The 15,843-nt window shown below is 38.6% G+C and overlaps 1 protein-coding gene across 1 annotated transcript in view; it reads right to left on the bottom strand.

Annotated features, from left to right (window-relative positions):
- Window positions 1-7,354: 7,354 nt before the first annotated feature.
- The window catches only part of ARL8B (ADP ribosylation factor like GTPase 8B), a 47,331-nt gene continuing 38,842 nt past the window's right edge, over window positions 7,355-15,843 (bottom strand). Inside the window, 3 exon segments of the mRNA XM_032867452.1 lie at window positions 7,355-9,454; window positions 14,477-14,547; window positions 14,958-15,025. Of these exon segments, the coding sequence (XP_032723343.1) occupies window positions 9,405-9,454; window positions 14,477-14,547; window positions 14,958-15,025 (189 nt within the window). The 3' untranslated portion in view covers window positions 7,355-9,404.

Below are 15,843 nucleotides of genomic sequence, written 5' to 3'. Positions count from 1 at the left end.
TACTACCTGATAGCCCCGGACCGCACAAAAAGGTATCCTGAATTCTACTCTTTTTATCAGAACACCCTAATTTGTAAGAACCGCTCACTGTGATTGTAGAACACGTATTCCCAGATCTTGTAGTAGACCTAGCAAATACCAGTGGAGGGTCCTGGAAATGTCTGTATACCAAGTGCTCTTGGACAATTCTTAGCATCTGACAATTTCAGGAAATGCTAAATTAGGCTATATTGCCTTTGTCTCGGAAACAGGAGCTTCAGAAAAAAGGGGAAGAGTCATGGCCGCCGCTACCACCGACTTATTTTTGCCAAATCCATTTAACCAAGTCCCCTCCCACCTCTGCTACTCCCACCGTCTCTCCTATGCACCACAGTAGCTACCTAACCTTTCGGTTGTAGGATAGAGTCCTGGTCAAATCACTTTACCCATTCTGTGTCTACTTCCTATAATTAAGAAGGTTGCAAATATCAGCTCTGAAGGACTATGGCTCTCATGTAACGATTCAACAGTGTGAGGGTTTTGTTTTGTTTGCTACATTTGTAGATACCTATTAAGATGTTCCCTCAAAGTTAGACCATATGCCTGTTACACCAAGGTTTCTGAAAAGCACAGGAAGCAAAGACTGATGGATGGCCCAAATCAGGGACTGGCTGAGTGACCAAAGCAGTGATTAAGAGGATGATAAAGTTATGTGGTACAATCATCACATTCTCAGGGGACTTTTTGCAACACAGAGGTGTAAGTAATGGAGACTCTGAGGGAGCCCAAAGAAACATTTTATTACAACACAAAGTAACTGGCACCTAGTAAGGCCAGCTTTTTGTGGGGTTTTTTTTTTTTTTTTTTGGCTGAGCCTTATCCCTCCCCCCACCCCCGAATTCTGAGAGATGGGCCTGCCCAAGCATCAAAGAGTATAAAGAGAGATTGAACCAAGGTCTTTTGCCTACGGAGATTCTTTTACTCCTCTGTGCAAGGCAGCTAGGAACCCTGCTGGAAATCCAATCTTAGCCCTTGATCCCGGACTTTCAGGTCTGCCTTCCCAGAACCTGAAAACCGAATGTGAACATGAAGGTATATGTTGTTCCCTTCGTAATTATTTTACTGCAAATTTTAAAAGTTTTAAATTTGCTTTGCTCCCTGGTTAAGTGCAGTCCACATTAATGACAGCTCCTGTCCTCACATTTGGAGACAAGCTCTAATAAAAAACAAAGAGAAAACCATCCAACTTCTGAAAGATGCTTGTCCTGGTAAAGCTGACAGTAGCTAGCTGCCAGTGGTATATATCTTATGGTTTTCAAAATGTGATCCGTTTAATCTTCACAGAAAGCGTTGTTTAGGCCTAGTCCACATGCCCTAAGGGAAGAAATCAGGTTGGAAGGTTCAAGTTCTCTGAGCTACTTACTGTGGGCAGAAAAAGAGCTACCACCCAGGTTTCCTGAACTTGACTTAATTTACCAAAACTAGCTGGCCCTCAAAGCAAATGAAGACTGCTTTTTCTATTCTTCCTAAACCACCATTGGCTTGGCAACATTGTTGACATTAGTGCCCTGCAAGGCACAGCCCAAGATTTGGGGGCCAGGTTCAAAAAGTGTTTTGTCTTGAATTAAACTGAGCCAAAGGAACACAAAGTATCTCCTGCTAGCCTTTTAGATTAGCCTAGGTCTCCCCTCAAGGTAAATGTGGCTGTTAAGTCTGGGACAACACCCCTATGTAATCAGAAAACCTCAACCTTAAAAATCAACTTTATGAGGGGCGCCTGGGTGGCTCAGTGGGTTAAGCCTCTACCTTCGGCTCAGGTCATGGTCTCAGGGTCCTGGGATCGAGCCCCGAATAGGGCTCTCTGCTCAGCGGGGAGCCTGCTTCCCTTCCTCTCTCTCTCTGCCTGCCTCTCTGCCTACTTGTGATCTCTCTCTGTCAAATAAATAAATAAAATCTTTAAAAAATAAAAAATCAACTTTATGAAAGGCTTTTCTGCACAGTCTCACGAGATGATCAGGGGACTGATAAAAAAAAAAAAATGAAATGTACTATGGTAAAAATGGCTTCACTCTGGGGGACGCAGAAGAGATGACAGCTAGAACTCCAGACTCCGAAGCCTGACTGCCAGATGTTCAAATCATAGCTTTGGCCTCTGAGTGACCCTGGAAAGTTACTTAACTTTTCCTGGTTTTCCCATCTGTAAAATGAGGGTAGTAAGAGCAGTACTCAGAGCATACGGCAGTGGTAAGAACTGAAGTACTGAATGTATATAGTGTACTACAACGGTGTTCCATGGTGAGCACTATTACTACTCATTTAGTAAAAGTACCCGGTACATATGAATCTGTCTCTTGGATGAATTAAACAAGTAAGCCCCTCCTATTTTCAAAGCACTATTTTAGGAGAAAACTGTGTCTAAGGAAACCAAGTATGAGACTGGACAAGAACTAGAACTTACCAGTGCAGCATGGGCAGAAAGAGATTTGGAACCTCACATCTAATTCCAGTTCTACTTAACCTGTTTCAGCTTCTATACCTCATGGTCCTAAATCTCTGTGATTTGGAATTCTATCCTACAAGGTGATCCAAATTCAATCTCCCTCTTACTTTGACAGGTGAAGGAAGTGACCTAGAAGGTATATTTTGGTGCCTTTAAAGATATCCTCCATTGTAAATAAATCAGCAGACATTCCAGTTTTCAGAATCAATCTTGTGAGTCTAAGTCAATCAGCGCACTAAGTTCCTAAAACTGTAAAGCCAGAAAACAGCTCGGCCCTATAATAACCTCAAAGGGTACAAGAATACTTCCAGAGATGCCTATGTTAAATATAAGCATTAAAATAGTCTCTTACAAGGAGGATTTCTCTGCTCTAAGAAACTATAAGGGATTTATCATCTAAAGCAATAATATAAAACAAGTGGTATAATAACTTTTAAGACAGAGTACTGCGGGACGCCTGGGTGGCTCAGTGGGTTAAAGCCTCAGCCTTCAGCTGAGGTCATGATTCCAGGGTCCTGGGATCTCTGCTCCACAGGGAGTCTGCTTCCTCCTCTCTCTCTGCCTGCCTCTCTGCCTACTTGTGATCTGTCAAGTAAATAAAAATCTTAAAACAAAACAAAACAAAAAGAGTACTGCTTCTTTCTGAAGCAATGTATACTTTCTAAAAGGCAAAGTGGGGGGGGTGACTTAAGAAAAAGGGGTAGGGACAAGGAGGAAATTACCTATAATCACATTAATTTGGTAGAGATCCAACACCAGAATTAAGGTAATATTGTCTCCTCGGCTGGGTAAGAAAAGCTAAATTTCACATGCTTAAAATTGTATTGTATATAATTACCATTCCCACTTTATTTGATGGGCAGAAATCCAGAAGTCTCTCAACACACTCTGCTGACAAGACACAGGGAACAGGAACTGGTAGAAATAAAAACTGGCATAGTCTCTGTGAAGGGCAGTTTGGCAATTCCTAGCCAAAGTACAAACCCATTTACCCTTTGACACAAATAAGCTTCTGTGAATTGCTGCACACATACATGATTCACTGCAGTACTGGTCACAAAAGCAAAAGGTTTTAACAAACCAAATAACTATCAACAAGGGACCAGTTAGGAATCTGGAACAGTGAAAAAACAGACAATGACATGGGAACCATGCTGCTATGAAGGAGAATGAGGAACTCTCTATACACTGATATAGAAAGATCGCTAGGACAGAGGAATTGGATAAATTCATATTCAAATCAGTATGCTTTCTACATAAGAAAGTGAGACATATATATGTATATATATATTCCTATTTGCTTTTTGTATTTTGTATAAAGAAAACACTAGAAAAATAAATAGTGATAGAAAGTGATACAAGGATTACCTGTAAGACCAGAGTGGTGGTGGAAGGGTGGATACTCATTCATGGGTCAGACCATCATGTTTCTTAGGGTATTTTCAATTTTTGAATCATGTGACCTATTAAAAATCATTCAAAAAATAAATGGAATCTAGGGAAATAAGTGGTTACCTTCCTTTCCCCACCTGTTCTAACTACTAAACCACTATGCAGTGGTTATCCATCAAGAATTGATATTCACCATTCATAGGCCTGCCCCACCCTTTAGGTCACTGATGTTTCCAGAGAAAGTAGTTATCATAAAAATTCTTAACCTTCTTTGAAGGGTGAGGAGAGCTTGTGCTTTCATTAAGTCAGTCAGTGGTATGATAAATACGAATTTCTTTTTCCTTAGAAAAATACTGGGTAAATGGTAGGTAGAAATGGTGGACTTTTCATATATAGGAACAAGACGGCACATTGTGTGATAAAGATGGTACAAAACTGAGGGTAGGCCAAAGCTGTGTATAAAAGCTGGCTGGAGAAGACACCATAATTGGCAATCTATTAATGTTCTATTTCCCATGTTCAAAAGGGATTATATTGATTTTCTTGTTTGGTTTTTTTTTTTTTTTTTTTAAAGATTTATTTTGACAGAAAGACAATGAGAGAGGGAAAACAAGCAGGGGGAATGGAAGAGGGAGAAGCAGGCTTCCTGCTGAACAGGGAGAAGGGGGCCTTGATGCGGGCGATGCAGGCCTTGATCCCAGAACCCCAGGATCATGACCTGAACCGAAGGCAGACACTTAACAAGTGAGCCCCCAGGGGCCCCAAGGTATTTTTCCCCCTCTCAATACTATGAAAAGAAGTATTTTCTAACTGTTGCAGTTTTCTCCAAGCTCCAAATCAATTCTAGCAGAACCCAGTAACACTGCAGTTATAAAGTGTTAAACATTAGCTCTAAAATAGTTTGCCCCCAAATTGGTAGTAGGTATGTGTTTTCCACATTGTATACCAGAATAAACAATTTTCTGCAGTCTGGGAGAAATACTTTAAATTTTTTAAATGGTCTTCAAGTTAGAAGCCTGTATGTTTTATAGCATTTCCTTCAAATAAAATCTAAGTTATTGTTTCATTCTGTAAAATGTCTGTGATCTCCAGCTCTTAACTGTGTTAAAGTGATAAAATGTAAATATTTGTACTTTTGGATTATTTCCAAGATGAAAAACATGCAAAGTTAACATATTCACTAGGCCAAGTGGGTCTTTTCATCTACTCTGCTGTTTTACCATCATCCACATCTCTTGGCTGCTAAAACGGTGGTAGCCTGTTAGGAGAAATTATACTAGAAATCCTCTCTTCATTTTACAGATGGGAAAACTACAGAGCCAGAGGCAATTCAGCAACTTACCACACAAATCAGTTAATAACAAAGAAAGGAACCCATTTTCTCAGATGTCAATCCAGCACTCCTGTCAGAGCCGAACTACATTAGCATTTTAAACTTGACAAATTATTTTCCTACCCATTCTTTCCTCTTATAAATTCATGACCTGCAAGCCCCAATAAAGTGATTTTTTCTCCTCTGATTCCTGCTAGGAAATCTGCATTACCTAAGTTACCAGCTGCCTTGCGGTTTTAAAATAGAAATTACCTTACTGAAGAGGGGGCTTGTTAATGAAATGGAATAATGAATGACTACTGCGATTGCTTAGATTAAGAAACTTCCCACTGCAATCTATCTGGCATATCAATGAACTGCTTCTGTTTCCCTAAGAACAGTCAAGAAGTAGCAATTACAAAAGCACCCATTTTTAGTAACAGCGGAGTTTTAAACAGAAATTGTGCGGAGGCTATTTACTAATCAACAGGAAACACCTGCAGCCGCACATTGTAGAACTACAAGCTTAAGGAAGTTGGCATGGCTAGTGTTTGCATTATTTTCTTTTCAATTACCTTCACAGGCATATACATTGTTGAGGGCACAACAGTTAAAAGTTTGTAAGAGAACAAAATTTTTCTACCAATCAATATGGTGGTTTCCCCACGATGGCCTTTTTAAAGTATTTGGCCAAGTGGATGTTACTTTATAATGCTGGCTACAGTAAATTCAGACTTCCACTCCAGTTGCCATCTACCAGATGAGGAGGCTAGAATTATCAAATCAACAGGATTTCAGTACAACTGGATCCTGTATGTCTAGAACTACACAAAGCAATTAGTTCCTCAGTCAAAACAATGAATACTAAAGTAGCCACAGTCCAACACATAGAGAATTTTGTTCCTTTGACTGAATCAAGTCTCAATTTTTGAAAGCAGTTAAAAGCTTAACATCAAGGATAAAACTAACCTTCTATCCTTCCCACTCCTTCCCCACACATCACATTCCTCCTTCAAAAATCACTTTGGGGTGCCTGGGTGGCTCAGTTGGTTAAGCAACTGCCTTCCGCTCGGGTCATGATCCTGGAGTCCCAGGTATTCAGTCCCGAATTGGGCTCCCTGCTCAGCAGGGAGTCTGCTTCTCCCTCTGACCCTCCCCCTTCTCATGCTCACGCACCCACGCTCGCTCTCTCTCTCTCTCTAATAAATAAAATCTTAAAAAAAAAAAATCCCTTTGGTAGGAGGGTGACGAAAAGAGGACCAAGTTAACTGCTGACGAAATGCCTCCACCAATTCCATACAAGAAATGAAACCAGATATCCTAGGGACTTCTGTCCAGACATGCTAAATCACACATCCAACTGGCCAACAAGGTTTAGCTGTAAAGAATAACAGAATGGCTATGGAAAAGAGCCAAGCTAACTTTTCTTGAGTAAAATTACCTAAGATCATTTCTGCAATAGCTTTGATGAGATAAATGTTCACTTTTATAATGCAAAACATATACCACACTAGGGAAGTAGGCCAAATGGCTTTACCTTAAAAATATGCTTCTGGGGGTGCCTGGCTGGCTCAGTGGGTTAAAGCCTCTGCCTTTGGCTCAGGTCATGATCTCAGGGTCCTGGGATCAAGCCCCGCATTGGGCTCTCTGCTCAGCGGGAAGCCTGCTTCCCCCCCTTCTCTGCCTGCCTCTCTGCCTACTTGTGATCTCTGTCAAATAAATAAATAAAATCTTAAAAAATATATATGCTTCTGTGGGAAAACCACCATGTTTGATATTTAACATCTTTTCATTCTGGAACAGAAGTAAGTAGGCCTGCCTTGCAATTTCAGTTTATTAGATTTTTATTATAATTTTTGAAACAAATAAACTATAAAATGTCTAAACAACTAGCTCTTGCCACTTCCAGAAGTCCTAAATTTGGTATATCAGGACGGTTTGTAACAGCATCTCCTCCACCATGTCCGCCCCAAAAAATCGCACTATCAACCCTGTGGTTATTTTAAAAGTTTATTTCTATTTTAACTAACTCGCAGACTCAATTCTTTGAGAAATGAGCTGATTTCTTTCTAGCACACTATGGAACTTGCTCATCGTAACTTTCTTCCCAACCCCTTCCAAAAAAATCAGCACCTTCCATTACCATGCACATTTTAAGTTAAAATTGTCAATACAACCCTCAAAATGCAAGTTTATTGAATAAAGCTGAGAAGAGCAGTAAACAGACAAAAAATGCATCACCTAAATAAAAAAATTCACGTATTTACAAAGTTCAGTAACTGTTAAGTTTTCACATGCAGAAGTTAATGCACAGGAAAATGTTGGTAGTAGAGTTTGGATGTCTTGAAATGCTGAAAGCAATGAACAGACACATAAACATTAAGTTTTAGCTATAGGTCAATTAACGAACCTATGCGGTCCCCACACAGTCACTCACTTTAGTTCCAATTCCTCCTTTCAGGCACAAGCAAATTGCCACATTCTTTGTAATGGTTCACAGTAACCATTAACGGTGTTGAGCTACTGTAGCAAGTTTAAATATCCCTTCATTTACAGAACCATCCATCCCATCAGGGAAGTATGCAACACGCTTCAAAGAATAAGAACAGAATTTTAAAAGCTGAGATTCTACTCATAAAAATGTGAATGGAGAAAAACAAGTAGTATCTGTGCAACACAGTGCAGTATTTTGTACAGAATATTGTTAAGGCCATGGCAGTCTATAAATTAAAACTGGTATTCATTAAAACAACTGTTGACTGCACTTTTGAGTGCTCAACATCTATGGAAATGCACTGTCTACATGAGTGCTGCTTAACAAAAGAAACAAAATCACACACAGTGTGAGGCAACACATAAGCGGGTGTAGCAAAAAGTTGTATCTACTACAGTGGTTTATGTGAATAACAATTTACAAGTGAACCAGTATTAATGTGTCCCTTTATGTATATGGACATCACTAAACTACAAAACATGTTCGTTTTAAGTTTTTATACATCTCCGTATAGTAGAAGCAAACAATACACAGCATCAGTTCCTCAGTTCTCTGTGTGACTGATTACTAAACAACCTGTAGACGTTGTGCATGATTACATTAGAGAGAGCAGGCAGGTCTAGAGTTGTCACAATAATCAAGATGTCTAATGGCACCAGACAAAAGAGTGCCAAACCTTACCTCAATAAGAGAGAAAAATAAGAATTTTTACTTGTTTCTAAGTATCTATTGTGCTGAAAGTCTATGACTGGATATAAAAAGTCGAGAGTTAGAGTGTCATGCAGCAGCACTGATTTAATGACTAGAGATAGAAAGAACAAACAGGTGTTTGAACAAAGTCTGACAATCTTAACACATTTTATTACATTGGCTGGAATGCTCTAAATCCATGAAAGCCTTTGAGAAAATCTTCAATTCCCAACCCCTTAAAAAAGTGTGTTGAGCCCCCCCCAACCCCAAAAAAGAGAAAAAGAAAAAGAAGAAAAAATAGAGAAGTAATGATCTGGACAGATATACAACAGCATGCCTTAGTTCCTCTCATATCCCCAACTGCTATCTGCGATGAAGAATTCTCAGAAAACAGATGTTTTAAAAATTCATATACGATCCCACCAGTGTAAAAAACCATAACAACACTGATCTGGTGCCTCAGCTCACTCTTTGCAGACCATTTTTTTAAATTCCTAAGGTGTAATTATACATTTCACATGCATTTGTGAGATATGTAAACATTATGTTTATATCCCACATGAGTCAAGCTAAAGGTTTCCTAAATACTGTGTGGCACTAGAAACTTCATGCTGTATCAAGTCAGTATCAGTATTAAGTGAATGGATTCTACAATGAAATATCATAGACATTTACTGAAAACCAATATAAAAATCTGGCCCAGAAAGACCAGAACAGAAATATGCAATTTTCTTGATTTAAGATGGTCAAGTGTTTTTGTTTAAAAAAAAAAAAAAAAAAAAAAAAGGCTCTACACACTGTTTAAGACAAGTATATAAGATGCTTTTCTGTGTGTGCTGACTTTATCATGACAACTCTAGCTGATTCTTTATGAAGGATTAGGGATACACATCTTCAGCAGTGCACAAGAGAAATAAACTCTGAAAAAGGCAATTTCTTGGGTTTAGGAAGGACCGTATTCTGGGAAGTACTTCAGAGGAACGGACAGTAATTCTAGGATTATAGCCAGGAAGGACTGGAAGACTTCAGGAGATGCTTCAGCTTCTTCTAGATTTTGAATGTTGAATAAGCCACTGAAGTGTGATATCTAAAGATGGAGGGGAAAAAAATTGAAGGTGTTAAGATCAAAGTTAAGACACTAAACATGAGAGACAGTATTTAAAATGCAGCTAATTCAAAGTACATGCTGGCCCTGTCCTACTTTTTCATCTATACTATTCTCCATTACCTAAACTTCAAGAGGACATTCTAAGGAATTATGAGAGACTCAGCAGTCTCTGATTTAAAAGTTAAATTATGCTCAGGACAGCTTGTGCCATCTTTTATTCATTCAAAAATTTACTGACTGCCTAATAAGGTAAGTACTGTATATGAAGTGCCAGGAATGCAAAGATATGGGAGAACCCCTCTCTCCCCTCAAGGAGCTTTAAGTATCAAAGTTGGTAAACATAGACAAACTCATTTGGGACTGGGAGGAGGGCTGCCCCACAGAATTCCAGGCAAAGGAAACAATAAAACCAAAAGAATAAACAAAAGCATGAACGGGGTGGGGATCCAGATGGATTGTATGTGATAAGATGTGGATGAAGCATAATATAGGGGAAGAGGCTGCCACTCAACACTAGGGCTACAGCAGGGGTCTCAACTTCGTCTTTTTGACCTTCTGGGCTGGGTAATTCTTTGCTGGGATGGGATGAAGGCCTTCCCAGCGCATCGCAGACTATTTTGCAGCATCCATGACCTCTACCTCTAGATGCCATTATCTACCTCCCTACACACCCGCAATTGTGACAACCAATAATATCTCCAGGGATTGCCAAATGTCCCCTGAGGAGCAAAAATGTCTTTTGTCCTCAACTGAGAACCACGGGCTAGAGGGAGCTAGATAACCTTGTATACCACTCTAAGATGCTACTAAGTTTGGGTTTTATTCTCAAGTCAACTGGAAATTACTGGGGAATTTTAAGCAAGGAAATTATATTTGCTTATTTTAGAATGATCAATGGCAAAAGAGGACAACTTGGAGTTGTCAGTATAGACAGTGACTATCACAACAGGAGTAGTGATTGCAACCGCCTGAAGCAAACAAGCACTGTAGGAATGGAAGAAGGAAAATGTGGAGCTGACCAACATACAAACAGAGAAAGACTCTTCCAGCCTCAGTGAGTTGTGTTTGTCATGAAACTGTTGACAAACACAGTGGTTAAAGAACAGACTTGAGAAAAATAAAAGATAAGTTAGCAACAGAGCACATCAGATTTCAGGTGCAGAAGGTAACAGGCATGGAGATGTCCAGCAGATAGTTTTTAGCTATACTGATCTCAGAAAGGATGGGAACTGGTAAGAGGTCACCAGAGGTGGCAGCTGCAGCTATCACAGCTGAGATTAGCCCCCCCCAAAAAAGCACTTAGACTGACAAGAGAAGGCAGCTAAGTCAAAACAGTGAGTTACTGTCCTTGAATTCTTTAAAAATATGTCATCCATATAAAGGGTATGTGAGCATCTATCAGAAGCAGTACTCAATTCTCCAAACCTGAAAGATGAATGCAAATTCAGTTTCCAAGCTAATAACGTGTTATAGAAACTGTAAGCCACACACATGTAAAGAATACCCCAGAGCTGAGATCTGAACAAATGCAACCTGTTCAGAGCTGTGGAAACAATGATTTAACCTGATTGTTGAAACAGATCATGTGCACTTTAAAAGGAGGACTGCAGTGTGTAGTCAAGAGCAAAGCTACATTCATTAGAATTGAATGGGGAGAAAAGTAAATCTGAGGGTGAAATGCCTAGGTTTAAATATTTAAGAAAGTCACTTAAAACAAAGCATGTGGACACCAGAGGAAATTATATCCTAAAGACAAATGGATCCTTAAGACTAGATTAAAAAAGCAGAAAATAAAGACAATACTTAGGGTGCCGGGGTGGCTCAGTTGGTTAAGCAACTACCTTCCGCTCAAGTCATGATCCCGAAGTCCCATAATCAAGTCCCACATGGGGTTCCTTGCTCAGCAGAGAGTCTGCTTCTCCCTTTGACCCTCCCCCCTTCTCAGGCTCTCTAATGAACAAACAAAATTTTAAAAAAGAAAAAGAAAAAAAAAGAAAGATGATACTCAGATGAAGGAGTCATCTTTGCAAAGATCATGTTCACAGAAGTAATCTGTTCTATGTGTGGTTTAAGGACACATTACTGAAGTACTTCATACACCACACTGGGAAGCTGGAAGGAGAATATACCACCTGTGCCACCTGTGTGCACTGAGGTCAGCCTCAAATAACAAAAGTAGTTCTCACCAACTCTCTTTGATTTACTTCCTAAATAAGCTCACAAGATTTTTTCAGGAAAGTATCCGGCTGGTTTGTCAAGGTAGTAAAACAAAGGACTTTTTTTCTCCTTTCAATAACTTTTTCCCCCTACTTTATGAAATACTAGAGAGAGTATAAAGGAGTAAAATGGATTTACAGAATAGCACAACGCCCTAAGATTATGGTTAGCATTTGCAGAACAGGGTTTTTCAACCTCACCAATACTGACCTTTTATATTGGACAATTAGCTGTGGGGACTGTAGCATCTTTATAACATCCCTGGTCTCTCTACCCACTAAGTACCAGCATCACACTTTCGTTATGACAACCAAGTGTCTCCAAACATTGCCAAATGAATCCTGGGGGAAAATCCTTCAGTGAGAACCAGTGGTGTATAAGTAAATGCTCTCTTAGGGACACAACTTAAAACTTAACAAGAATTCCTCCTAACATGGAGGGAGGGGAAGGATTTTTTTTTTTTTTTTTTTAAATAATAACTCTAAGTAACCCTAAGTGCTTGAAGAGTCTGTTCTCAAATTAACTAAATGCTCACAATATAGCAAGTCACTTATTCTACCCATTTAATAGAGGACAGTTTGTGTCCATCAGCAAAGTATTAGGTTCAGATTCCTTTTGGGTGCTCTTTAAAGGAAGACCATGGGTGCCTGGCTGGTTCAGTGGGTAGAGCGTGTGACTCCTGATTTCAGGGTTATTCAGTTCAAGCCCCACACTGGGTGTACCGCTACTTAAAAATAAAATAATTAAAAAAATATAAATAAATAAATAAATAAACAAATAAAGGAAGCCCAGAATTAGCCAGAAAACTATCAACACTTTGATCTTATCAGAACATGTCTGAGGAGGGGTAAGGAAAGAGTTGATAGACTGGAACTGACTTGGAAAAAAGTTAACTATGATGAGAACCAATACATACTGAATGAAGGCTAAAGGGGAAAAAATAACAATACCTTCTTCTAAACATATGTGTTGGCACTACGTATTACATTCTACTCCAATACAAGATTTTGCTGTTTTTTTTTTTTATTTTTTTATTGGAGGGGTGACTATGGTAGAATGGTCAGAGATACTGTATTTTTTACTTTGAAGTTGGATGAAGGAGCCATGAGCCAAGAATGCAGGCAGTATCTAAAAGCTGGAAAAGATAAGGAAATGGAGTCTCTCCTAGAGTCTCCAAAAAGAACGCAACCTGTCATTTCAGTCCTTGATTTCTAGCTCCGTGAGAACTATGACAGGCTTCTAACCAACAGTAGCAATAGAAAACTAATACACCCACATGACATCCACCATATGTCATGCTGCCGTGCACTTTCACATTCCCTCTCACTAAAGAATGTTTAAATCGCTGCCACTGTCACCATTTTGTAGATGAGTAAAGACTGGAGATCAGGGAGGTTAAGTGCTTTATCCAAAACCAGTCAGAAAGTAACTTAGGACCAAGTGTTCTGGCCTGAGGCTGCCTGACTCCAAAGCCCATGCTGTTTGTTAAGCCAATTATGTGGCAATGATGGACAGCCTCATTTTTCTGTAGTGGCCCATAAAGCAATTTTTTTCACCAGTGACCACCAAACTGGGAGAGGTAAAGGTGCCATGAAAATCTCTAGGCTCCTACCCAACTGCTTCAAGGTACATGCATTAAACTCTCCTCTCACACTTTGGTTGAACCTGTCATGCCAGACAAGAACTGTGTGACTTAGCCTTAGTAGCTTTTTGTCATGAAGGTACACTTTACCTGTGAGGATATTCTATTGCACTGTTATAGGTCTTTTCACTCAAATAGCTAACAGGTTGAACAGCCGTTCATCTTGTCAAATGTTTCATCTTTCCTTTTTACCTTTTGATCCTTCTTACCCATTCCAATCCACTTCTATTAAATAACCTCTCACAAATCAGTTAAGAAATTAAGTTCAACCAGATATTTAAATTCTTTAAGGATCCTGTATCGGATTGAATACTGTTCCCCTAAAAATTCACACTTACCTAGAACCTCAGAATTTATTCAAAAATTGTCTTTATAGATACATGAGATCATATTGAATGAAGGTAGGCCTTAATCCAATGGTATCTATCTTTATAAGAAGAGGAAATACACACACAGACATGCACAGAGAAGAAGGCTATATGAAGCCAGAGGCAGAAAATGGAGGGACGCATCGATATGTCACAAAATGTCAAAGGCAGCCGGCAACCACAAGCTAAGAAAAGGCAAGGAAGGGCATTACCCAACAGCCTTCATGGCCCTGCTGACACCTTGATTTTGGACACCTAACCACCTGAACTTGAGAAAATAAATTTCTACTGTTTTAAAGCACCCAGTTTGTGGTACTTTGCTATGATAGTTCTAGGAAATTAATACAGACATTAAATACATAAAGAGTACTTTTGGCTTATATGTCCAACTGAGTACTAACATTACAGTAATATACTGGTTCAATAAATGAACAATTGTTTTAGTGCCTACAGACCAATTTTTATAGTCTTATTTCAAAAACATTTTGTTACAAAGCATAGCTGGATACTAGCTCTGCCAAAATAAATACAATAAATTGATAACACATAATGTTTAACTTCAAGTCTATTTCATTTACTTCTTTAAATAGCATAGAGCACATTCAGGATGTTGTATCTGCTGTCAAAAGATAGAATGTCTATTGCTCTTCCTTAGGTAAAAACAATAGTCCTCTATAAAAGAAGTCACTTAAACAGAACTGGGAATAATAAAGAGTAAGGAGCATTAAGACATCCCTTCGCGTGATATCCATTTCTTCCACAGTCATTTCTTACCTATATTATCCTTTTCTTTGCAAGAAATTGAATAGCAGCAAATTTCTCTATCCTGAATAGCAGACAGGTTCCTATAAGAAGCAGAATTAAGACAATAAGTCTGTACTTAAAATAACTATCATACCTGTCATTCTTTGTTCAATTTTCTTACCTTTTTATACTGAAGAGATTATTTTACTACTATGAAAATTTTAGAAATTCACTTGTCTGGTAGACCAAATTTACCATGTTTGCCTAAAAACATGGCTATAATTAACTACTAAATAACAGGAGGGCCTGGCTGGCTCAGAAGAGCATATGAATGACTCTTGATCTCAGGGTTTTAAGTTCAAGCTCCATGTTGTATGTAGAGATTACTTAAAAATAAAATCTTTAAAAAATACTAATAATATAATGATGCTAAACAAAGTAGTAGGCAAAACAGTGTAATTTAGAACCCGTTTTTTTTTTTTAAACACCATCATTCATTCTTAAAACATACATTTTTTCAATTAGCTGTTTCTCATCCAAGGCATTAGGAAGATCTCTCTTGTTTCCAAGTACTAGTACCTTTAAAAAGAAAAGATATTAACAATAAACTTTTATGTAAGAAAAGGTCACAGAACATATGATAGTCATATCTGTAGACATTAAAATTGGAACGCTACCACATGCCATAATATTGAGGCATATTTGTTTATCTGGTGGCCTATCTCATTTACTTAGTCATTCAAATTAGCATTCATTTCAACTTCTACTGCATCAATGCCCCTAATTCAATACATGGCTGCCAACTTCTACTAAAATGTTACAATTCTATGGTATGAATTCTGCAATTTCTACATAAATCTCTACCATAATGTGAATATGATCTTAACACAACCAAGAATGGGGGAATAATTTTTTAACCATTTTTGTTAGCCATCAATCATACGAACACATAAATATGCTTAAAATTCCCGATCCCTCCTACAGAATATCATGTATAAATATTCTAAGACAATGGTTAAGTCTGGAAATTAGGATAAATATAGCAATCATAAGCTCTAGGAATAAATGGTATCATCTGGTTGCTAGATGTGCTTTGAAAAGAAAGGAAAGCAGAGAGGCTTCCCAACCACCACTCTAACTGTCTCAGTTAAGTCCCTTCTGTCTTAGAGAAGGCAAAGAATTTCAGTACATATAACATATTTGAGAATATCCATACTCTCAATCAGTGTTCTCTAAGAACATGTAATTTTTGACCCATCTCAACAATATACATGCCATGTCTACCTTACCATAACTATTTCTTTCACTTAATACACCCCATCCCCACCGTACTCCATACACTTTGACCATTTCTACTCATAGGAATACTTACTCTGCACAAAGATACTTACTTACTC

This window comes from Lontra canadensis, unplaced genomic scaffold (genome assembly GCF_010015895.1).
Source record: "Lontra canadensis isolate GAN:19392208 unplaced genomic scaffold, GSC_riverotter_1.0 scaffold34, whole genome shotgun sequence".
Lineage (NCBI taxonomy): Eukaryota > Metazoa > Chordata > Mammalia > Carnivora > Mustelidae > Lontra > Lontra canadensis.
The sequence above is the reverse complement of the archived record's forward strand: the minus strand, read 5'-3'. Positions and strand labels throughout refer to the sequence as shown.